This window comes from Equus asinus, chromosome 7, assembly GCF_041296235.1.
Source record: "Equus asinus isolate D_3611 breed Donkey chromosome 7, EquAss-T2T_v2, whole genome shotgun sequence".
NCBI classification, from domain to species: Eukaryota; Metazoa; Chordata; class Mammalia; order Perissodactyla; family Equidae; genus Equus; species Equus asinus.
In genome coordinates, this window is record NC_091796.1 from 85,837,685 (window position 1) to 85,863,625 (window position 25,941).

At 37.7% G+C, this 25,941-nt stretch overlaps 2 protein-coding genes across 2 annotated transcripts in view; one reads left to right on the forward strand and one right to left on the reverse strand.

Moving 5' to 3' along the window:
* Positions 1 to 3: 3 nt before the first annotated feature.
* On the forward strand, positions 4 to 6,148 carry SLIRP (SRA stem-loop interacting RNA binding protein). The gene is made up of 4 exons (XM_014846737.3): positions 4 to 100; positions 2,712 to 2,770; positions 5,442 to 5,549; positions 6,035 to 6,148. The coding sequence occupies exons 1-4, from the start codon at positions 4 to 6 to the stop codon at positions 6,104 to 6,106; spliced, it is 336 nt and encodes a 111-aa protein (XP_014702223.1). The 3' UTR covers positions 6,107 to 6,148.
* The window catches only part of SNW1 (SNW domain containing 1), a 29,894-nt gene continuing 10,101 nt past the window's right edge, over positions 6,149 to 25,941 (reverse strand). Inside the window, exons 4-14 of the mRNA XM_014846734.3 lie at positions 20,940 to 21,035; positions 20,739 to 20,845; positions 19,395 to 19,499; positions 18,539 to 18,608; positions 17,772 to 17,837; positions 16,351 to 16,467; positions 15,274 to 15,415; positions 12,881 to 12,977; positions 10,759 to 10,876; positions 6,909 to 7,072; positions 6,149 to 6,828 (exon numbers count right to left, since the gene is read on the reverse strand). Of these exons, the coding sequence (XP_014702220.1) occupies positions 6,630 to 6,828; positions 6,909 to 7,072; positions 10,759 to 10,876; positions 12,881 to 12,977; positions 15,274 to 15,415; positions 16,351 to 16,467; positions 17,772 to 17,837; positions 18,539 to 18,608; positions 19,395 to 19,499; positions 20,739 to 20,845; positions 20,940 to 21,035 (1,281 nt within the window). The 3' untranslated portion in view covers positions 6,149 to 6,629. The remainder of the gene's footprint in view (positions 6,829 to 6,908; positions 7,073 to 10,758; positions 10,877 to 12,880; positions 12,978 to 15,273; positions 15,416 to 16,350; positions 16,468 to 17,771; positions 17,838 to 18,538; positions 18,609 to 19,394; positions 19,500 to 20,738; positions 20,846 to 20,939; positions 21,036 to 25,941) is intronic.

Below are 25,941 nucleotides of genomic sequence, written 5' to 3' on the forward strand. Positions count from 1 at the left end.
AAGATGGCGGCTTCGGCGGTGAGGGGCGCTGTGGCTCTGCGTACGAGTGTTGGCCGGCCCGTTGCTTTTGTGAGGAAAATTCCCTGGACCGCGGCCTCGAGTGAGTGATGGAGATGTAGTAGGGGCGAAATTTTTATGTCCGGGCCGTCCTCACAAGCTCTGCTCTCTGCGGAGCGCTTAAATCAACGTGGCGGCTGTCTTTAGACTGAGTTTGCTCCTGAGCAAGCCGGGCAGCAGAAATTTTGTTCACAGTTGACAATTTAGGGATGCCCTTCGAGCTTTTGGGGCACGTCTTCACGGTCTCCTGCCTTGTGGAATGATTTGGTGGAAAAGTCTATGACTTGGGAACTTTAAGATTTACGATGTAGAAGGAATTATTTTGACTGCCGTGTTGGAGAATGGATTCAAAGGGACCAGATGGGAGACGAGGAGACGAACTAAAAGGCAGTTTCCGTAATTTAGGTCAAAGAGGAGGACCTGAACTAGGGTCATGGTATGAAGAGGGGTCAGGTCGACTTAATGTTAACGACAAAATGGGCCGCATTTCGTGATGGCTTGAATGGGGAAAGAATAAAGAATGAAGGAAGGGGAGGAATGACTTCCAGGTTTTTAGCGTTGGTGAATTTCGTGGTTAGAATGTAGGAGAAGCAGGCCGAGAGAATATGAAGAGTAAAGTTTAGATGTGTTGAGTTTGAGAAACCTGTGAGGTCTCCCCAGGCACTTGGACAGAGGAGCTTGTGTGTCGTTGATTGAGAAGTGCGCTCTGAAGCCATACTGCTTGGGTTAGAATTCTGACTCGACCATTCAATCCTTGTGTAACCTGACTAACAGAAGATAATTTTGGAAAAATTCTCACCACTGTGCGTCAGTTTCATCATCTATAAAATGGAGTCAATGATACCTTCGCCGTAGGCTTGTTGATTGGATTGAATGAGTTTATATGTAAATTGCTTAGACTTGTGCTAGATACAGACTAAGTACTCAATAAATGAGATTGTTTTCATGATTACTGAAGTTGAAGCTCATGGGAGAGGCCTGTGCTGGACATAGAGGGTAGAGAGTAATCAGTACCGAACATTGATTTTTGTCAGCTGCAGGTTTGAGAGAAGGTTTTTACATTTGCTCACCAAAACTTAAAAATCCCCAGTCACCTTTGTAGATATGCATGTATCAGGTCAGCTCCCTTAAACAAAAGCATGGAACAGGGATGACTGTCCTCTTTTTTGTGGCTTCTATGTGAGTAGTAGAATGGGAAATAGATCGGTTTGTGCCCCACCTTCTCGGTACGTGGTGGCTGAAGACCAAGCCCTGTAAAATGTCTTTCTTGGGCTCTGTGAACTTTGTGGAAAAAAAACAAGGTTTTGCCAGCATCTCGCAGATGCAAGTTTCCAGACTATAATGGGCTAGTGTATAACCCTTGAAAAGAGTCTTTATAACATACAATTTTGAAACAGTCTCTCAGTTCATTCATTCATTCAGCAAATATTTAAGGAGTTATCTATTACGTGGTAGGCAGTTGTTCTTGGTGCTTGCAGCTGTTTTTCCCCAACAATTGTAGGTAATTTGGGAAAAGGGTTACCTTCCAGAGCTAGAATATTTAACACTATGTTATTTATCCTCGAGTAACATGTTTTGTGAGATCCTGATCTTGCTGACTCTTCTGACCAACTATTAGAGCTCTTCAGAAATTTAGTCCCTATGGTTGTTGAAGGATTACCAGACATTTATTCAGTCAGCAACTATTGCCCTACTCTGTATCAATCACTGTGGACATTGTGGACTCAACATTCAAGGAGCTTAGAGTGTATTGGTTGGGGCGAGGAGACTTACAACAAACATAGGCAGTTGTTGAACCAATGCAGTTTAGATGAACTAAGATAAATAAGAATATTTATTTGAAATGTAAATCAGCAAAAGTACAAGCACTGTAGTTCAGAAGAAAAAAAGATCATGTAGTTTTTGACCTTTAAGGTTATCCACTATTCATCTTTGAGGCCTCACAGGGCTAGTATGTTGTTTTGTGTTGCAGTAGGAGCCCAGTAAAATAATTTTCAGTGGATGTCTTTGGCCTGGGTCTTGAAGGATAGTTACAACTTAGGCAGGAGGAGACAAGATTACTGACATATCACAGGGAAAGAACGACATGCAAAGATGGGAATCCACAGGACAGACACAAAGCATTTTATTTGCTGTACTAGACAGAAACTATGAGCCAGCAATGGGAAATACAGCAGGAAGGGTAGGTAGGATCAATTGAACAAATTTTAAGAGTCCCATTTAATCTAGTAATCTTTAAATTATAAAAGCCCAGTAAATTGAGAATTTATTTGGATATCTCTAATATTGCTAGCAACACACTGTACTGTAATTGTTTGTCTTCTATGATCTTCTCACTGGGATTATAATCCATGCACCTAGCACAGTATCTGGTATGATAAAGACACTCAATATTTGCTGGGGGTGAAGATTACAGTCAACTCAGCAATGTATCTCTCCATTCTCCACCCCATCACCTCCCCACATCTGGTACATTACAGCTTTGTAGTCAGTACTGTAGTGCTTCCTAAATCTTAAGGATTTGAGGAAATGCAAAGTAGCTCCTGTTCACCAAAAGTTTGGGGACTCTAGGACCCCTTTTGGTTTCTATCTACAGTCTAGGATGGAGGATATAAAATACATGAATTACTTTTAATATATTTTCTTCTATACAGGTGAGCTGAGAGAACACTTTGCACAATTTGGCCATGTTCGAAAGTGCATCGTACCTTTTGTGAGTATTATCTTTTAAAAAAAAAGTATTAATGTTATCCTCTAGTTCTTGATTTTTTTGTCCAAACATATCAACTCATGAATTTCTAATGGAGTGAAGCTGTTCAGCGTCTTTATTGATAAAATTATGGGTGATACTGATTAAACAGTAAAAAATTTTATCCTAGGTATTTGTGTTAGTTTTTTATTGTTGCATAACAAATTACTGCAAACTTAATAGCTCAGACAATGCACTTATACTATCAGTTTCTGCAAATCAGAAGTCTGGGCACAGCCTTGCTGGGTCCTCTGTTCAGGGTCTCCTGATAGTTGCAATCTAGGTGTCAGCTGAGGCTGTGGTCTCATGAGAGGCTCAGCTGGGAAAGACTCATTTCCCAGCTGCCTCAGGTTGGTGGAGAATTTGTTTTTCAACTGCAGGACTGAGGCATCTGCTTTCTTGGTGGCTTTTAGCTGGAGGCTGCTCCCAGCTCCTAGGAACTGCCTGCAGTTTGTTGTTACCTGGCTTCTCTGTAGGCTCTTTCCCAACGTGGCAGCTTAGTTCTTCAGAATCAGCAAGGAGTTTCGTTCTCCAGCCTGCTAAGACAGTCTTATAACTTGGTCTTGGGAGTGACACCCCATTACCCTTGCCATGTAACGTGATCACAGGAGCAGCATCCCATCACTTTTGTCCCGTTCTTTTGGTTAAAAGCATGTCATAGGTCCCATTCACTCAAGGGGAGGGGATTATACAAGGGGTAACAGGGTGGGACACAAGATCATGGGCCATCTCGTAATTCTAGTGCCTACTACAGTATTATAAGGACTTGACATAGTAGAGGATAATTTTCTCATAAAACTGAGGGGCAGAGAATACTTTAACTTTTATCCTCATTAAATTGAATGCCATTTTTTTTTGTTTTTGTATTTAATACATTCCCTTTGCTTTCTCATGAAGGTTTAGGCTCAATCTATAAATTTGTTTTGCTTTTTCATGGGGTGTATTTTTCTGTGGGCTTTCTAGAATTACTGGTTTTTTGGGGGTATGAATGTGAGCACATGTAGAGTTTACACATGCTGCACTAAAACCAGCCCTTTGTTCCTCATGGCACTGAAAGGCTGTGGTAAAATAGCAGCTTAAAGCAACTTAAACTCTTAACTCTTGATTTAACATTACTTGCCTTCTAGAAATCAAAGATTACTTCTATCTAGTGCTAGTGAAGGTATAGGGAAACTGGCACTGAAATTGTTGAGAAGTTTAACTGCTGTCTTCATTTGTGAAGGGTAGTTTGGCAAAATCTATCAAAATTAAGAATTTGCATTTGCTTTCATCTAGCAATTCCATTTCTAGGAGTTTATTATACAGAAATGTGTGATCAAGAATGTTCAAAGCAGCATTGCTTAATATAGCTGAGAAGAACCTAAGTATTCATCAGTGGGATTGATTACATATTAACTCATGGTTACAGTGGAATTTGTACAGTTAGTTAAAAGAATGAGGCACATGTGTTACAGACGTGAAAATCTTTCTATAAGCTTAAAAACTACGATTTTACAAGGAGTATGAAATTTGTATTTATTGAAGAGCATTTAAAAATAAAGTTTTCCAAAAGAATGTAAGATATTTCTTGGTTGCTGTTTCTCTCTTAAAAAATATAAACAAAATAATTTAGGACCTGGAGTTAACAGATCTTAGATTCAAACAAAAGGCAGCTTTGATTCTTGGTAAAACTAAATAAAATGTAGCAGGAAAAAATTAGTTTCTTATTAACAAATTGTACTCAAGTTAGAAATGCAGGTTTCTTAGATACATATTATGTAAGTTTAATAAACATAAAATTTTTAAGGCCTTTACTCATGGAAATAGTAGTATTGAGGTAGAGCAGAGTGCTTTAGAAATTGCCCTATTTGAGGTAGGGAGTGAATTTCTGGGACATGACCAGAAACTTCCTGTCTTCTAGGTTAATATTTACAAAGTTACCTGTGAAGTATGGGGGCAATTTCTAGGAATTTGGTTTTTGGGCAGAGCACAACGTAACTTTCTAACGAGACTGATGATGTATATTGAGTGACTAGATGTCTTGGTATCTGTCCTTTACATAGGGCTGGTGGGGGAGGGGGCAGAGTGTGTCCAAGCACACTAGAATCATTTTGCTTGTGCACTGATGTAGAGGCTGAGTGATAAGCACTCTGCCTTTTGCACAGGGGAAGTAGAAAAATTGTTTACATTAACCAGAAGTCTGGAACTAGGTAGATAAGGGTAATTTTTCCCTCCTATTTTTCATTAGAAGCTTGATGATAATGGTAGTGGTGGTACTGAGGGTGACTGGGTTCAGAAATCACCAGAAATGCAATTACGTTTTGAGGCTTAATTTTCTAGATTCTAGAAGTGAGGAAGTTAGAAACAGGAAGACACTTCTTTATGTGATCAAAATCTCCTCGACTATTGCTGTTAGTGTGCTTTGTATCATTACCCATGTTTTGCTTGTCCAATGGCAGCAGAAAAGCAGAGAATGTTAACACAGGGATTAAGACTTGGGTAACTAGGAGCGTGAATATGTATTAAAGCAAGGTTTTTGACATTAAGATGCTTGTTATACCATTTTGGCAGATGAAAAAGTTGGTAGTTTGATTTGGAGCTCATGGAAACTTTCTCAAGTTTATGATTAATCTTTTCCTAAATTTTGAATTTTTAGGACAAAGACACCGGCTTTCACAGAGGTATGGGTTGGATTCAGTTTTCTTCAGAAGAAGAACTTCAGAATGCACTACAACAGGAAAATCACGTTATTGATGGAGTAAAGGTAAATTTTTTTCTATATCATATGAGCTTTCTGAATATCAATTAAATAAGTCAGAACTGTGGAATGATAGGGACTTTATGAGATTTGTAACTTAAGCAGCCTTACTGTTTGTTAAAGAACGGTGGGTGGTGGTGGTGGTGGTAGAGTGCCCAGTTCTAAAAGGTCTGGGGAGGGAAGTATAGGAAGACCCTTTGGTGGTTAGCAAGGTATGTGCAACATGGAGCAGTGGAAACAGCAGTTCAGTTACAAGTCAGGCAGACTGGGGTTGAAATCCTGGCTTTTCTACTTACTATGTGACCTTGGGTCAAACTGATCTACAATTTTTCATTGAAGTTCAGGGAGTCTTAAGAACCGGGAACAAATAACATCCTCTTTACTTACTGACTTATCCTTAATAAAAAGGTAGTCTTAAAGTGGCAATTTTCAGTTTTAATGTTTTTAGAGATATTGTCTTTCCTTATAGTGCTTAATCTTATTTTTTTCAGCTCCATGTTCAAGCTCAAAGACCAAAAGTTTTGCAAGGGGATCAGACATCTGATGAAGAGAAAGATCTTTGAGACTATTACTGCCTATTTAAATAAAGTAAACAAAACTGAAAATTTTGTCTAAATGTTTTTATTTGAAACAAATAGTTGCACCAAGCAAGAGCTTACTTTCCCCACTCCAGATTAAAACAGAGCACAACAGGGGCAAACATCATTTGGCTGAACAGTTCCAGTATGCGACCATCCTTCTACTCACTGTGGCTGGGGTAAGTGTGTTGGGGTAAGTTGTTCTTACACAAAATATTCACCCCAAAGTACTAATGTCACACAAAAGGAAGTGGTCTTAGTTTCATGTGTGGGGCAGTTCTATAAATGCCAAAAGGTGGGAGAAGCACAAACACAGCCCACTCTTTAAAAAAACTAAATAGTTTAAAGTAGAATTTTCCATCCCCCCTTTCTCCCGTAATAAAAAGTAATGCTGGGGTCTGACACCCAGATTTGGTTTTTATCCTGGCCATTTACAAAATGTTCCCCCAAATGACTTGCATCATTAGGGTCACGGATAACAGTCCATTCCCTTGGAAGAGAGGTGTGTCTATTCCTTCCTCCTCTTCTTGCCTTCATGCTCATGTTCCTTGGGGCGGCTGCTATCTGAGGGTCTTTTAGAGCCACCATGCTGTTTGGCTTCTTCCAAAAACTTGTCCAAACCAAAAGGATCTTCCTCAAACTGAACTGGTCCTTCTCGGCCTCTCTGCCTACGGTCTGAACCAGAAAACTCCTTATCGGGAACAAATCTAGAGAAAAAGAGAAAGGACTATGAACTACTTTGTTTTCACTGATGCAAACACTGAAACTGAGCTGTTTGTCTTGGTACCTGTTGGTCTTTATTCTGGCTTCTAGGTCATCACCATACATGTCTTTGTCCAGATTTTTACTGGGCCTGTAAATATTCTGGGCCATATCTTTACCACCTCTCCAGGCTTGATCATAAACATTGTAAATTTCATCTTCTCCACCTGCAAAACCACTGTCCATACCCTATGAAAAAATAGATGACATTAAATAAAAATGTATATTATCATTAAAAATTGAACCTGATTATATTCATGTGAAGAATAAACCGCTCATTTATAGCTCACATTTTCAACAATCTGAACTGCAAATTAAAAATCATTAAGAAAAACTCACAAAGCCCATCAACTTGTTCATACCATCTTTTTAGATTAAATAAGGTATTCATTAATAAGTTTTACTACTGTGAAGTATTCATTAAAATTGGTTACTAGTATAAGCAGGCACTCGACAATTTCAATTTGTATAGTGGCAAAAAGATGAAAGAATTGTAAAGGATTTACCTGATGCCATTTAGAGTAATAATGTTATACCTGCTGCCTGAGAACACTTACAGCATGAGATAATAAGGCTCTCAATGAAAACCTAAAGTCAGTAACAAACAAACTTGTTTCATTTATTTGGATGGTTCACTAATACAGGGATGTGCCTTTTTAGAAAAATTTTCACCACAACTTTTAGATGATTTAAACTTAAGCTTGAAAGAGGTGATTGTGTTATAAATATTTACTTAGGTGTAAATTTCATCCCTAACCCCCTTTGCTCAGTGTTTAAGAACACAAGCTTTGGAATCAAGACAGCTTACATCTGAATCTTAGTTCCACCAGTTATTAGCTAAACCTCTGTGTGTCTCAATTTCCCCATTTGTAAACAGAGGTAATAACAGTATGACTTCACAGGGTTTTCATAAGGATTAAGTGAGATAGTACAAGTAAAAGATTTAGAACAATGCCAGGAATATAAAAAGCACCCAATAACTTATTAACTAGAACTTACTCACATGCTACCTTCAAATCTTCCTAAAAAACCTCTAAGTCATAATTAACTTTCCCCCTATATCCCAGTAGGACTTTATACTTCTATATTCTTACCACAGTTTGCCTTGTCTTTATTTATGTACATAATCATCTTTTCCAGTGAACTTGAGGGCAAAGGGTTGTCTACCTTTGATCCACGGACTTACGCACAGTAAATAATGAATGCTGGGTGAATTAAAACACAAAGGTACTTTCCTCAAGCTTAACATGCTGTAAATAGTTAATGAGAACTGGTACTAGAAATCGGATTTCCTGACAACTAGTCTAGTACTTTAATCAAGTTTTACAGCTTTGTTTTTTAAAAGATCCCAAGTTTATGTGTCCTATGGCATTAAAATTTTTTCAAAGATCAACAAAAAACAGCCCAAGAAATACATTTGTAGGTCAGTAGCTCTATTTTTTTTTTTTTTTAAAGATTTTATTTTTCCTTTTTCTCTCCAAAGCCCCCCGGTACATAGTTGTATATTCTTCGTTGTGGGTCCTTCTAGTTGTGGCATGTGGGACGCTGCCTCAGCGTGGTTTGATGAGCAGTGCCATGTCCGCGCCCAGGATTCGAACCAACGAAACACTGGGTGGCCTGCAGTGGAGCGTGCGAACTTAACCACTCGGCCACGGGGCCAGCCCCCCAGTAGCTCTATTTTAGAAATAAAAGATTGACATACCAGAACCAAGTTTTAGCACCTAATTTCTTTCATTTTCTACTAGTGTCGCAAATCTTAGCCAACCGTAAGAGGTCAACATCAGAACTGTTTCATCTTGTCTCTAAAGCTACAACACAACTTCCAATTTTTTTCTGTCACTGTGCCAGCATACCTTAGGCTGATCCAAATCTATGATATGTTAATTTTCTTTTCCCTCAGGACTGGTATTCGTATTAACACTTAAGACACACTATTTCCTTGAAACTCTCGCTGTTTGCAGACGACATGATCTTATATATAGAAAACCCCAAAGAATCCATTGGAAAACTGTTAGAAGTAATCAACAACTACAGCAAAGTTGCAGGGTATAAAATCAATTTGCATAAATCAGTAGCATTTCTATACGCCAGTAATGAACCAACAGAAAAAGAACTCAAGAATACAATAGCATTCACAATCGCAACAAAAAGAATAAAATACCTTGGGGTAAATTTAAGGAAGTGAAGGACCTATATAATGAAAATTACAAGGCCTTTCTGAGACAATTGGATGACAACATAAGGAGATGGAAAGACATTCCATGTACATGGATTGGAAGAATAAACATAGTTAAAATGTCCGTTCTACCTAAAGCAATCTACAGATTCAACGCCATCCCAATCAGAATCCCAATGACATTGTTTACAGAATTAGAACAAAGAATCCTAAAATTCATATGGGGCAACGAAAGACCCCGAATTTCTAAAGCAATCCTGAGAAAAAAGAACAAAACGGGAGGCATCACAATCCCTGACTTCAAAACATACTACAAAGCTACAGTAATCAAAACAGCATGGTACTGGTACAAAAGCAGGTGCACAGATCAATGGAACAGAATTGAAAGCCCAGAAATAAAATCACACATCTATGGACAACTTATCTTCAACAAAGGAGCTGAGGGCATACAATGGAGAAAAGAAAGTCTCTTCAACAAATGGTGCTGGGAAAACTGGAAAGCCACATGTAAAAGAATGAAAATTGACCATTCTTTTTCACCATTCACCAAAATAAACTCAAAATGGATCAAAGACCTAAAGCTGAGACCTGAAACCATAAGGCTTCTGGAAGAAAACGTAGGCAGTACACTCTTTGACATCAGTATTAAAAGGATCTTTTCGGACACCATGCCTTCTCAGAGAAGGGAAACAATACAAAGAATAAACAAATGGGACTTCATCAGATTAAAGAGCTTCTTCAAGGCAAGGGAAAACAGGATTGAAACAAAAAAACAACTCACTAACTGGGAAAAAATATTTGCAAGTCATATATCTGACAAAGGCTTAATATCCATAATATACAAAGAACTCTCGCAACTCAACAACAAAACATCAAACAACCCAATCAAAAAATGGGCTGGAGACATGAACAGACATTTCTCTAAAGAAGATATACTGATGGCCAATAGGCACATGAAAAGATGCTCATCATCGCTGATCATCAGGGAAATGCAAATCAAAACTACACTAAGATATCACCTTACACCCGTTAGAATGACAAAAATATCTAAAACTAATAGCAACAAATGTTGGAGAGGTTGCGGAGAAAAAGGAACCCTCATACACTGCTGGTGGGAATGCAAACTGGTGCAGCCACTATGGAAAACAGTATGGAGATTCCTCAAAAAGTTAAAAATAGAACTACCATACGATCCAGCCATCCCACTACTGGGTATTTATCCAAAGAGCTTGAAGTCAGCAATCCCAAAAGTCCTATGCACCCCAATGTTTATTGCAGCACTGTTTACAATAGCCAAGACGTGGAAGCAACCTAAGTGTCCAGCAACAGACGAATGGATAAAGAAGATGTGGTACATATATACAATGGAATACTACTCAGCTGCAAAACAGAACAAAATCATTCCATTTGCAATAACATGGATGGACCTTGAGAGAATTATGTTAAGTGAAATAAGCCAGCGAGAGAAGGATAATCTGTGTATGACTTCACTCATATGAGGAATTTAAAATTATGGACTAAGAACAGTTTAGTGGATACCAGGGGAAAGGTGGGGTGGGGGGTGGGCACAAAGGGTGAAGTGGTGCACCTACAACATGACTGACAAACATTAATGTACAACTGAAATTTCAGAAGATTGTAACCTATCAATAACTCAACAACAACAACAAAAAAGACACTATTTCTTTACTCCTTGTACCTTGGATTGGTTGAAGAGCCTTTGGTCATACTGAACTTCGTTGGAAGTCCGAGGATTGGGCACACCAAGAGCAATGACTTCACTGATATCCCGATTTTCATTTCTCTGCAGTTTCGACCTGTTTTGAAATACAGTGTTACTAAACTGAACACTCTTTACAGACAACTTGAATTTCAATTTAAATAGAACCAATCTCATGAAGGAAAGGAAATGAATATGTCCTGGTCACATCTTGTGAACATATATTCCCTGATGACGCATAATCGGGTTGGCAGTCCTTACAGCATTTCAGATACATGATTATTAGAAGAGGCAGGGTTTTACAATTAGGCCTTCCTGTTAGCTGAAAAGAACTGCCAAGAGACTTTCGTGTCATTCTTGACACCAAAGTCTTTAATATGAGCAAGCACCTTACAACGCATCCTGAGATATGAAATTGCTATGGTCTATGTTTGCTATTATCTGAGGGTTGGAGGAGACTGGATGTAAATTAGATGTGCCACATTAATTATTTTCACTAAGCTAGAATCAGTTCCTTTACTTAACCACATTTAGTAATTTTTTTTTTTTGAGGAAGATTAGCCCTGAGCTAACATCTGCTGCCAATCCTCCTCTTTTTACTGAGGAAGACTGGTCCTGAGCTAACATCCGTGCCCATCTACCCCTACTTTATATGTAGGACGCCTACCACTGCATGGCTTGCTGAGCGGTGCTATGTCCACACCTGGGATCTGAACTGGCGAGCCCCGGGCCACCAAAGTGGAACGTGCGCACTTAACCGCTGCGCCACTGGGCCGGCCCTCACATTTAGTAATTTTATCTTATTAGAATTTTGAGGAAAACATGTCAATGACTGGATTACTCAGAATGATTTTCAATATTCAGATAAACTTAATTCCCCCACTGTTTCTGTACGTATGCAATCTATATTGCAATGAAACCACAGTAACTGTCATCGTTTATTTTGCCAGAAGCTCAGGTATTAAAATGATTTCTATAGACAATCTGATTTTTATCCAATCACAAGTTTACAGCTTTTCTGTTATCAATTCCCAGAGCCACTTTACTGGTTTTAAGGGCCCAATTTACCTACAGAGCCATTTTGATTTTTACAGCTTAGGAATTTCAGACCAAGAGTGTCATTAACTGCACATTTCACACTTCATTCCTCTCTCTTCTACCCTGCATTTACCCACAACTCTAAATTCAGATTTTCTGCTTCTCCATGACTTCACTTACCTAGGGAGATGAAATATGCCATTAAACCACAAAGACCACCACCAGCAGGAAGCTTCTTTTTCATGTTTAAGATATGATTTGAAAAAAAATGGATTGCATCAGCTCATCGGATGATGAGGGCATGGAAAACTGCTCATTTGAAAGAAAATGTTTTATATTTGCATGTAACCCTCACTCAGAATGCCACTTCCATATTATAGCACGTTCTCAACTTTTCAGTAATTTCAGGCCTCAGCCTTTGGTGAACCACAAATTTCACCAATCTCCACTTTATCCCAAGTCCCCACACATGTATCTGGTTTGTCCTATACAAGTCTGTGTGTATTAAGAGTGCTCTGTCAAGTTTCCCAAGTTATTTTATATGATAGCCTTGTCTTTCTGAATTTTAAGTGAAGCTGCGTATGGGAAGAGGCCAATTTTCACTTCTTACAAAACCTGCTCTTCTCCCCCACTGTACTCAGTACAGTACTCGGCATATAAAAGGATCCCTATAAAGGTACAGCAGCTTATTTCCTGTCTAGAGGAATAGGCACATAATAAATTTGTCTCACCGTTTGAAATAGAAAAAGAACAGACCAGAACATTCCTATCCATTGCTTTCTTTTTGCAAACATAATCTTAATTCCCTTTTCTATCTCCCCATCATTCTCAATTCTGGCTGACTCTACTAGATGATGGAAGAAAAGATTACTTCCAGGGATAGTCAATTCTTCTACTAAGACACAGCACATAACTAAGTGTAAGAAAGTAAGTGCTGATTTAAGTTATCAAGCTAAAAGGAAAGGCAGAGAAGCAAGACTGGTCATAGTGAACTAACCCTCCTCTCTAACAGGTTCACAAAGCCCACTCCTCACGATTCGCATCTCTCTCAAACAGCACCTACCTCTTATCAGGAGCTGCCCTGGAAAGATTCCGGTCATGCTGTCTCTCTTTTCGTCTGTCATGCCGGATTTCATCCCTCTCACGTGCCTCCCCATCCTCTGTGTGGACAGAGTTGAAAATTACTTCATCACTATATTACTCATTACTATTTTGAACAAGAGAATATTCTTTAGCCTTAGACAGAAAATTCCATAAACTTCTTTGTAGTCACATTCAGCGCTTTTAACCTCACTTGCAATGACTTTAGATCCAACAGTACTGTGTTAATTTTTGAATGTGAATCCAGAACCATGCATGCAGCTGAAGTGTTTAGGGGTAAAGTGTACTGATGTCTTTAACTTACTTTGAAATGCATCAAAATAGTAAGGTGGATTGACAGATGGATAGAGAGATGGGTAGATATGTGATAAAGCAAATTTAGCAATGTTACTTGTTAAAAAAAAATGTTAGCTGTAGAATCTAGGTGGTGGAGATATAGGTGTTCATTGTACAATTCTTTCAACTTTTCTGTTTTAAAATCATCATAATAAAATGTCAGGAAAAAAGAACTATGCATATGTGTACTCTTAACGTTTTCAAAGACTGACTCTGAATAAAGAACCTTTTGCTTGTGGTCCACAGGGGCTGGCGGCATCTTGATCTCTACCCATTATGCTTATGTCCACCTTCATTTCGTCTACCTTCTCCAGTCTGAAGGGATATACTGTAGTTAAGAGCATGCGCTCTGGACCCAGCCTGTCTAGACTCGAATCCCGTTTCTATGACAGATTAGCAATGTGACCTTGTGAGGGTTACTTCACCACTCTAAGCCTTGGTCTCCTGCTCTGTAAAACAGCGAGAATACGAGAACCACTGCAGGGGGCTGCTGTAGGGATTATATGAGGTAGCACATGTAAAGTGCTCAGAGTGGTGCCTGCCATAAGAAACACTCAATAAATCTTAGTTTTTATTAATATCTGGCAACAGATTTTTCAAAATTTTAATTAATTTCTCAAGAACCTTCTGTTGTTTTTTTCCTATCAGTTTAGAGGGTTTACATACAGGGAAGTTTTACTTTTAATTACCTTCAGAGTGTACAACAGGCAGGTTTTTATCTTTTCTCATTAAGTCACTGATATATGATTCGAGGAAGTGGACCATTACTTATGGCCCTGCTTACTTACTTCCCTACAGCTGAACTCCAGACTCCTACAACCAATTGCCTGCTCGACACCTCCATCTTACACTTAACACGTCCACTGATAAATGCCAATCTTTACCTTCTAAACTTGTTCCTCCTGCAGTCTTCCCAATACTGGTAAATGGCAACTAGTCCTTCCCAATTGCTCAGGGCAAAAGTTCTGGAGTCATCCTTGACTCCTGTTCTTTCATACCTCTACCTAACCCATAAGCAAATTCTGACTCCTCATCTACTCCCCAGCTTTTGCACTCTAACTCAGCCATACTGGCCTTCCTGCTTTTTCTTGAACACAACAGGTATACACCCACCTCAGGGCCTTTGTACTTCCTGTTCCTGCTATCTGGGATGCTCTTCTAGACAGCCACACAGCTCTCTTCCTTACTTCCTTCAAGGCTTTGTGCTAATATTACCATCTCAGAAGTGAGGCCTATTCTGACCACCCTGTCCTTCTGGCACTTTTATCTCCCTTTCCTGTTTTATTTTTCTCCATAGTGATTATTACCTTCTAATAGACTACATGATTAACTTTTTTGGGGTCTGTCTATATTCATTAGAATGTTCACTACTATACCCCCCACCTGTCTAGGAGAAAACCTTGTATCTAGAAGAGAACCTGGCATAGTAGGTGCTCAGTGCGAACTGAATGAACAAAGAACTGTGCTAGTCTAGGATTTACGATTGAAACAAAAACCACCCTCACAATTTTCGTGAATGAGAATTAGTCTTCTCACTCTAATCGAATTAATACACCAATGTAAACCACTAAATAAAGCCAGAGGAGAAACACTGGCAGCTCTAATGATGGGAGGCGTAACAGCTTAGAGGAACTCTGGGTTATTTTACCATGTGGGGAGCTGAATTTTTCAGCTGGAGATCTCATTTCTCTTTCTAAGTTTCAAGAAAATTAAAGTAAGAGAAAAGTCTGTCACTTGAGTGATACATAATTTTTAAAAGTACATTGCTCAGAACTTTAAAAATTGCCAGTGTAGTCCCAAACTGAAGACCCACATTTAATATACTCTTTATTTTCTACTATTTCAGCTTAATAAGGCAGAAGTTACTCTTTCATTTCTACATTATTTTTGATATATCTACATTTTCTTTATATGTGTGTACTACTTTTGCATGCAGAAAAAACAACAGAATTTTATTTTCTAAAATAAAATTTATAGTGTCCACAAAATAAATTCAATTCAGTAATGAGAAAGTCATACCTTTTTCCACATGGGTTTTGATCCCAGCCCTTCTCTCTCGGGCTTTCTGGGCCATTTCTCTAAGTTTCTCTTCATGTTTCTCCTTTTCTTTTTGAGCCATCTTTCTCTCTACTTGAGCACGCATTTCCACAGCTTCACGAGCCTGTTAGTAAAGTCAGATGTTAAATAAGACACTATCAGGAGATAAATAATGACAGCTATCATCTAACTCCTTGACTAAAGTCTGACTTGAAAGAGCAGTTGAATAGCATTCAGATTTGCCACTGCTGAGTAAAACAAAGATTCTTGTCCACTAAAAGACAGCTTGCCTGGAAGACATTACAAACTTAGCCTTTTCACCTGGGAAATGTTTTAGTGGTTGAAACTACAGTGACTCCAATCAATCTTGTAAGTCAGGGTTTCACTAATGCTTTCTCAGAAACAATCTAAAAAATAAAATTAAACAAGATTCCAATAAAACAATTTTCTATATCAATAACGTAACAGGAACTTGTTATATTTTCAAAATCAATCAAGCTGACACAAGATAAAGCCTTAGACTACATCTCCAAGAGATAATTTTTGTGAGGATGCTCACTGTGATACAGGAGATATACTTTTCTATGTTCCAAACACCCATCACGATGTATGTGAACTTCAAAATCACATATTAATATCATAATAGACAGCCAATACTCCAAACGCCACTTTTCTGTAGCATTCAATTCATCAGAATATTTAGTTGTCCTTCCCTGCTACTGACCTTTTGGGAGACATCTACATTTAAAATAGAGGAAAATTATGAAACCTAAAAACAGCAGCTGGCAATCTTCACAAAATGGGATCAGCCTAGTGAACCATTATCCTGGAATGTTGTGAGGAAGGTGGGTCACCAGTGGTGGGGTGTGTGTACGAATCTACAAAGGCTGAGATCAGCTACGGAGCTGCAACTAGCACCTGCCATCGCTGGCACAGACAGCACAGGCAAGAGTCTCCCTAGGTCCTTAGCGCTGTACTAAAATAACAGTATCTGAGGTGACGAGGAATGGATTTACAAACTACCAACAGCATCAGACAATTTGATTATAACAGACCAACCCTCCGATCAGCAATGTAGAGGGCTTCAGCCAATTTGGCAAAATTTTCGTTGATGTGAACTGTCTGCAGGCCTCTTCCATCAGCAGCCAGACGCTTGTCCAATGGAATTGTGTAACCCTAGTGTGAAAGCACACAGACAATACGAGTCATAGAAGAGTGATAACAGATCCTTTAACATTAGATTTAAATATGTCCATTTTGACGACCAGTTAGTTGAAGTTCTTTTTCTTACATCTTTCTTCACAATTATGCAACAGCAGCAGCAGCTAACACTGAGTGTTTTGTGTGGGGCATTGTTTTAAGCACTTTATATCTATGGTCTCATTTAACCTTCACAATAACTCTGTAAGGCTGGTGCATTATTGTTTCCATTTCATGGATGGGGATACTGAGGCAGAGAGCTTAGGTAGTGTCCTCAAGGTCATACAGTTAATAAGTGGACGAGCCAGGATTTAAACTTGGGTAGTACAACTTCAGAGCCGAAGCTCTGGGAAAACAGATTCTCATGTTAATAATTGTGGATTATAATAAAAGGACATCACTAACATGGCTAAATAAATGTTTCTCAAGTAAATATAACAGTCATACAAAGGTGGAACCGATCACCAAAATCCTAATATCTATAGGTAGTTTGATCTGCTGTACTGTTTTCATGACTTGTCAGATTCTTGGAACCCTCTAAGTTTTAGTAAATGGTAAAAAGATAAAGTTGGCTAGACGATTGAGATTCTACATTCTGAAATTATGCATCCCATTTCAACAACTCAAGGAATATACTTAAACATCCATGTAACTTTCAGGCTTAGCTTTATTTTTCCAGATTTCTGACTAGACTCCCAAATGCTGACCTCTAGTCTACAGTCTTTATTCCTGATACAAGGGAATGTTACAAAATCAGCTCAAGATACCGCAAAGTTACACACACATTAATTAACCCAAATCAGACCACCCAACAATCTTGTTTTAGAATGAATACATGACTCCCTTTAAGGAATAACTTCTATTTACTCCATGGGTGAAAGTGGCCTTCCTCACCCATCAAAAATTGAATCACGAGAAATGATTAAGCAGAAAAGAGGAAACAGTGACTGGGAAATTTAGTCCACGTTATTTTAGATTCTTTAGGACTCTTGGAAGCTTTGGTGATCAGTACAGATAAACAGGATTTAGATAGCTTGTGTATGCATTGTTTCAAACAGAACAAAATAGTTTAAAAATTAAAGCACTGACTATATCCAAACATTGACTCTGTTTTGTCAGAGAAACATTTAAGTTAGTCTAATTTCTTTCAGAAATAATTTTAGATATAAATTTGAGTGAGACGTGAGGTTTCAACCACAGTTACCCAGGTGAAGCTCCTTCCTGTGTGTTTTCCAGTAGGTTCTAACACTAGGAGACTGACTTTATGGTGGCTTAGTTACCTTTGCATTTTTCCAGTTTGAAATACAAGGAGGAATCTTCCACTCTTGTTGTTCCTTCACGGTCATCTGAGTGGAGAAAGAGTGGCAGAAGAGACATTTTTAGATTTATAGTCTAGCTAAAAACCCAAGTGCAATCTTTCTCTTCAAAGACAGCACAATATACTCTGACATAAGGACGGATTTAGTCAAAGGCTAAAATTCCACTTGTTTGGCAGCACTATATACTATGTTTCCATATCATGGTTTCTAGCCATAACTTTAATATAAAAAATGGAAAATAATCTATAAATTATTTTTGACAGTTATGAATGCTGGTTAACACTTTTCCATTTTTAAAGTGATGTGACTTCTTTCAGATGTAACTTACTCTTTTAACTGGGTAATAAAACATACCTAAAAAAAAAAAACCACTCCAATTATCCGACTATCAGTCAAAGACCTAATGATCCCAGGTACTCAGTTCCTTTAACTATGATAACATCCTTCTTATCAAACAGCAGACCCTGTTCATTCCATTAAAAGTAGGGGTTAGGTTAATAATAATAAAATGAACAGCTAACATTTTACATACATTCTCATAAGCACTCTGGAAGCACACATTATAATCTTGGGTAGGTCCCTATTTGATCTTCAAAAATAATTAAAAAAAACAGTAACTGTGGTGAAATGTAGCTGTATAGGCATCTAGACTTTATTCTATGGGAGGTTATTTATAAAATGAGAAATCATGAGCACAAAAAAGGATTTTAGACTATAGCAAAGATTACCTTTCGGCTAGGAGAATGCATAACAGGCGCAGGAGGAGAAGGTGGTCCCCGGGGAATTTTCTTATTAATCCTGAAGGATAAATCAAAGCATGACCAGAGAGTGATAGACATTTTTCTCTTTTAGTTAATATGTCTCAAGTCTCCCCTCCTCATTTTTTATTATGTAAAGCTTCAAACATACACAAAAACAGAGAGTGTATAATGAATGCCCATCTATCATACACCAATCATTCAGCTTCAACCATTATGAAAACACGACCAACCTTGTCATCATCACTACCCATCTCTCCTCCACAGTATCATTATCATTTCATACAGTAATATACTCTTTTCCTTTTTAAAAAAGTTTTATTGAGGTACAACTGACAAAATTAACTATATATTTATAAAGTATACAATTTGATTAAGTTTTGACACAAGCATATACCCAAGAAACCATCGTCACAATCAAGATAGTGAACACAGCCATCACCTCCAAAAGCTTCTGCATGCCCCTTGCCCATCCCTCTTGTTCCTCTCATCTCCTCTCTGTCCTCCCCTCTTTCTCCACAGGCAATTGCTGATTTACTTCCTGTCACCACGGATTAGTTTGCATTTTCTAGTTTTATACAAATGGACTCATACAGTATGTATTTTTTTTTGTTTGGCTTCTTTCACTCAGCATAATCATTTTGAGATTCATCCATGTTATTGTGTATAATAAAAGTTCATTCTTTTTTGTTGCTCAATAGTATTCCATGTATAAATGCCCCACAATCTGTTTATCCATTTACCTGCTGATGGACACTTGGGACAGTTTTCTCCTTAGATATTTTTTAAAGAACCATGGTTCATTCTCATGAAGCCACCTACTTACTTGAACCTTGGAGGCTCCATTGGATCTTTCTGCATTTCCACCATCCGAATAACTCTCTGTTTAGCTCCAGAGTTGAAAGCCACTCCTTGTTGAGACGGTGTGTATCTGAAGAAAGCAGATGAAACTAAAGGTGTAACTAGTTCAAGCTTTCAATAGGTATTTTTCTTCTATTATAACTCTAAGTGAGACAATGTTGTCAATTCCTTTCACAAAGTGTTAATAGAAAACTGCAAAATATTTAGGCAGAGCAGATAGCCACGGAGATAAAAGAACTAACAGCAATTATGAGTTACAAGCAAAATGTAAATTTGAGTTGTATTAGTTTGCAAATAATTCATCCCTGTACATTTCCGTCATGGAAGGCATAGTGTTCAATTTCACAGATAAGAGATCTAGAAAATAGTAGTACCTATTCTTTTTTTTTGGAGGAAGACTGACGCTGAGCTAACATCTGTTGCCAATCTTCCTCTTTTTTTTTCCTCCCCAAAGCCCCAGTACATAGTTGTATATCCTAGTTGCAAGTCCTTCTGGTTCTTCTACGTGGGATGCCACCACAGTATGGCTTGATGAGTGGTACGTAGGTCCACACCTGGGATCCGAACCAGTGAACCTTGGGCTGCCAAAGTACAGCATGTGAACTTAACCACTACACCTCTGGGCCAGCCTCTGTACCTATTTTGTAACTCTGCGTTTGAGGAAAAAAACCACCCCAAAATATTCTCAGCAGGTAACTTACAGTCAGTAGTTTCTGACTAATCATAGGTTGTAAAATAGAGAAAGAATAATGGTAGCAGCCCTACCAGCTCTAATTTTATATCTGAATGTGAGTCATCTGTCCGCACAAAGATGTGGCTGAGTGAAAACCCTCAAAATTTAGTATTATAAGGATGACTATTATTATATAAATAATATCAATATATTATTAATCATTAACATTCTATATTATTATATAATTATTATAGTAGTATACAACATTGCTAATATATTAACTTTATATTATATAAATATATATTACATAATGTCTACTATATATAAATGAAAAACTATAAATAAATAATAAATAATTTAAATAAATAACTGTGGTTTGGATTATATACTATAAGTAATTGCTAATTTCTAAAAAAATACGTATTTTGAAAATAGCATAACAGCTTATACCTTAAAAGTGGATACCTTAAGAAATTCTTCTGCTTTCAATTGTCTGCACAACTGTCAATAGGTTTCAAGTTATTATTCAAAAACTGCATTTACAATTGTGACTAAGTAGGATAGTGAAAGAATACCAGGACCCCCAACCCTAACCAAGTTCGACATGAAGCTAAGACTTCCAGCTATAACTCGTACCGGATATACTGAGCAGGAGCCAGTTTATCAGCTGCTCGAACTGGCATGGCTGCAGCAACCTTCTGCGATACAGATTTCTCTAAGGCTACCCTTGTCTTTTCTGTTATCTGAAATAAGAAACACCACATTGAGTGGTTTGGAAGTTAATAAAGATATATAAAGTCATCTAAAACAATTATTTATATGTCAACGCCCAGTTACCTCTTTAATGGCTTCTTCATCAGGTCTTTGCAGGTCTGGGTCATCTGCATTCATGACTTCCTTGGGAACCAGGTCAGTGTACTTGCTATAAATGACCTAAAATGTTCAAACACAAGCAGGCTTAAGAAAAACAGAGAAGGAAAAGAAGCAACCTCATTAAGTCATTTCAGAAGTCAACATGTCCTCTCAGCACACTTATAAATTTAGGACACAGATTTTGTCTTTTAGATCTTAAAACCAAGGAAGCTTAAAATATATACACAAATCACTGCCCTGGCTATATAAGTTAATAATTTTCCTTTAACCTCATGCATTTAAATTATTTGAGATCTTTTAATCAAGTCGGTATCCAAATAAATTGTGCCAACAAAATCTTATGCATCAGTGACCCCTATTTTTGAGGCTCACTAGGACTTGAAATTAATGATGATATAAATTGCCTATAGCACCATTATCTTGGATTACAAGCTCATCAGAATTTAAGTCAGGTCACCAAACAATTTCCAAATTCACTGGGTCTGGAAAACTTCACTGACCTTACCCTACTTATAATGTTTGTCTTTTCTGGCATCAACTCTACTCATAGACTAAGAAAATGAACATGTGCCATGGTCAAAAACCCAGAACAGTTTCTTCCGTGAAAAAAAAAGAAGAAAAAACAAAATATATTCTACATACACAACTTAATTTTTCCATTCATTATCCAAACTTAGGACTGCTATTTGATGTCTGCTAGGCTCAACACAATTTCTATTAGGCTCACACCAATGTGGTAGGCCCCTGACAAACAGAATATTACTTACTTTAATGTCCATCTATATTTCTCGAATACTTTCATAAAAATTTACATAGCAGATTTTACAGAAAAAAAGAGGTACTAGAGATTTAACAAATAACATTCTAGATTTTGCTGCCTGAGTCAGGAATTCTTTGACACAAATACAAAGAAAGGACAATTTATGAATATGAAAGAAAACCAAATTCTTAGATATTTGAGATTTTCAAGTTTTCTGAGAAGGAAACTATTTGCTACTATAAGCCAAAGTCTTATATCAAGAATTGCATTCTACCACAACATTCCTCAAAATAGCTTAAAGGAAACGCATGCTATTCTTAATTTCTTACTCCGAACAACAGAGCAGAAAACACTTTAAGGCCTGTAAAACTTGACCTGGCTTTGCCTACAGCTTCAGTCTCCCCCTGTACCTCTCGCTCCCTCATTCATTATACTTCAGTCACATGGGCTCTTCTGTTATTTGAACACAATAAGTGTCACGACACTCTGTTTACTGAGTCAAAGGACTCCTCACATTATGAAATTATTTATCTGTTTTACTTACCTGTGTCCTCTAGTAAAGTTACAATAATTATAACAGCTAACATTTATTAAGCACTTATTTTGTGCCACTGTTCTTTTGCTTTATACATATTAACTAGTTTAGCTTCCGATCAACCTTGTGAGGCATGCACAGTGACTGTACCCACATTACTGATGAGGAATCTCTCATTCATTAAAGCGTCTCCAGTGCCTGTAACAATGCCTGGTCCACAGGAGGCATTCAGTCAGAATTTTTTGCACACATGAGTGAATGTATGAATTTTAGAAATGCTCTGTTCCATGCTAAATATGATTATATTTTAGGCCTGCAGAAGGTGCTACATAAGCTGTTGATTTTCCAGAAAAAACCATCTCATGTCTATAGACTGGAATCTCTAGCATGTTTTTCTTAGAAATGAGAAAAAGGATCAGGTAAGAAAGTGTAGATGATTTACCACAAAACATGTCTTACTGCTACATGAGCTACCAGTGTCCCTAAGCTCTCAGAGGATTCGTTTTGGAAGGTCCCTAAAACTGACTCTAGTGAAAAGTGAGGCTCTGTGAGTTAAGATCACACAGCTTGTAACAGACCCCTGAAGCCTTTTCAGGATGGAAAAATCCACACCACGAGAATTTAAATTTCTAGAACATTACTCTAGAAAATAATACCAAGACTATGAAGAGTTAATTACTTTCACACAGCAATCATTACAGGAAGGGATTCTAAGTAAATGGCTCCTGGTAGTCATACATGCTCAACATAAAGTCTCAATACTAATTTAGCACACAAGAGCCATTTGCTGTTTCGTATTTGGGTATTCCAAAGTTAATAATCCTTTAAATGAGCATCAATAAGATTCTAGCATCTCACAAAGCTGAGTGAAGGACATCTGAAGAGCAAGATTCCTCCATGGTAATTAACTATAAAACTCCAATTTTTTATTGCCTGAGAACCAAATGTGCTGAAGAAACTCAGTATTTCCCAGGAGGCAAAAAGGCTGGGGAGGGTTATCTGAAAAATATAATATACTCTCGAAGGTATCAGGAGCACAAATGAGCTCTGTGAACAAGATAAAGCAATAACTCATCTGTGAAACAGATTTTTTTATTACTAAAAACTGGCAAAGAACTGGACTGACTAAAAGGATAACGTGTCAACATGTTCACCATTTCAGAGGTAGAAAGAAAACACGATCTTCAGGCTTAGCTAGTTTTGGAATCATATGAAAAAGGTGGTAACATTTATACAACTTATCTTGTGGTCAGTTTAAAGCTGTAGGAGTTTTTTGGGTGGGGTGTGTTTGAAGGCATTCTTTTAGGTAATAGTATGTATGTTACATTTCCTATGTAAAGATGTCAGACGGAAAAATGTAAACACCAAGGCTTTTTATTTCAAGATTTATCACTCAAGCGACAATTGAAAAAAAAAACCATTTAGTTCTGTTAAGGTTTACTTCAAGAAATTCTTTTCCTCCCAATTTTGTATTACCACTAAGTCTTGTACACAGTATTTACATGTAGAGAGATCAGTGGCCTTAGATTTATCCTAGAATATTATCCCTTGGAATCTTGCTTTGTCTTCACCTCTTATATCTAGGGCTAGCACTTTCTATTCCTGCTCTTTTATTACTGATATTTCAGCGAGATCTCCCCACTTTCTGAATACCAGATCCCTCTGATTTAAATCAGAAATCTTTGCACTATAGTGCAAATTCAATAATCCAGTAAACTATTTTCATTCTATGTCAAGGACTCTGCATATCAGCCTCCTGAATGATAATGAATTTTTTAAATCCCATTTTGTACATTTAGTAGCCGATTCCTACTTTTAAAACAGGAAAATCAGTGGTTTTAAAAGAGGGCATGGCTGCCACTTCCAACTCCCCTCCTGGGGCCTTTGTAATATGTGAGGTGTTTTGGGCTAAGACACTGGAGGGGGCACTACTGACACTTAACAGCTAACGCCACTTATGTTAAACACTATACAATGCTCAAAACAGTCCCAAACAATCAAGCAGTGTCCCCCCTTCCAAATGCCAATGCATAGCAGGCACTCAGTTAATGCTGAATTATCCAATGCATTCAAAAACTTCATGCATTAATCCAACCACTTAAAAAAAATTAAAGTGCACATTTATTACATTTGTGTAAGGAATTCAAATGGATATTCCAGGGTATAAAGTCCAGTAAGAAAATATATCCACTAGAAAAAGAAGATGTGGTGTATATATATATAAAATGGAATACTACTCAATCACAAAAAAAGACAAAATTGTCTCATTTGCAACAATGTGGATGGACCCTGAGGAAATTATGTTAAGTGAAATAAGCCAGACAGAGAAAGATCAACACAGCATGATTTCACTCATGTGTGGAAGATAAACTAATAATACATGGATAAAGAGAACAGATTAGTCGTTACCAGAGGGGAAGGGGGTTGAGGGGTAGGCATAAGTGGTAAAGGGGCACATTTATACGGTGACTGACAAATAATATTCTACAACTGAAATTTCATAATGTTATAAACTATTATGACCTCAATAAAATAAAGAAAATAAAGAAAAGAAAATATATCTACTAGGAACAATGTTAGAACAGTTCAAGTAGTCACTCTACCACTATCCTCCTTTTCAATTCAGAGAGTACCCTGTACACTTTTTAAAAATCTTCATTGTGCTTACTTTTGTTTTAAGACTGTGTTTTTAGATGAAGAGGAAGGTAGAGAGATTTCTCACACACCTCCTGTCCCTACACATACATAGCTTCCCCCACTGGGGTTAGGGTTAGTATGAACCTGAGAGCGGTACCTCTGTAAACAACTAGTTGGGTTTATTTCTAGAGGTTACATTATAGATAAACATGTAAGGCTTTTACTGTACAAAGGAACAATACTTTAGAATCTTTATTTGGCCAGAATACTGAAATCTACTTTCAATACAAAATAATCACTAATACACATGGTTATTAGACATACACACACACAAAAATTCAGACATTCACTAGAAATCAGATAAAATTCATTGTTTCCAATCTTGAAATATAATGTAAAATGGGCTAAAACTGTATTTCATCCAAAATTATAAAACCTGCCAATGCCAAATTATTGTCCTAAAATGTTGCTTTTTCCTCACAAATGAGAGGAGAGGCAGCACATCCCAACAAAGAATTATGATTATTCCAAAGAAGGAGAGATGCACCAAATCAAAGAGAGCTAGAGCCAAGTGAAGGCCTCCATGGCACGGGAAATTTCAGTATATGTCCTGCATCCACAGGGACCACCTTTCCTTTTGCAGGAGTGGACTATGCTTCCTTGCTGGCTTCATGAGAAGTGGTTTTCTGTTATTCAATGAAAATTGCTATCGTTCCTCCAATAAACGCAGGTGAAAATGGCTGTATGTCATGCTGTCAGGCACTAAGTTAGATGTCAAAGAGGAAAGAAAATACAAAGATATAATCTCTGTCCTCAAAGAACTTACGGGCAAATAACATAGATCATTGGTGAGAGAATAACTACAACAAAGGTGATGACTGCTACGAGAAAGTAAACATAGGAAACAGGGAGGAGGATGCCCAACCTAGCCAGAAGATCAGGGAGGGTAGCTTAGAATAGCGAAGAGCAAGTTGCGATTTGAAAGCAATAGAACATAGTCAGACAAAGAATAGGGGGAGGGCTTCCCCAGGCAT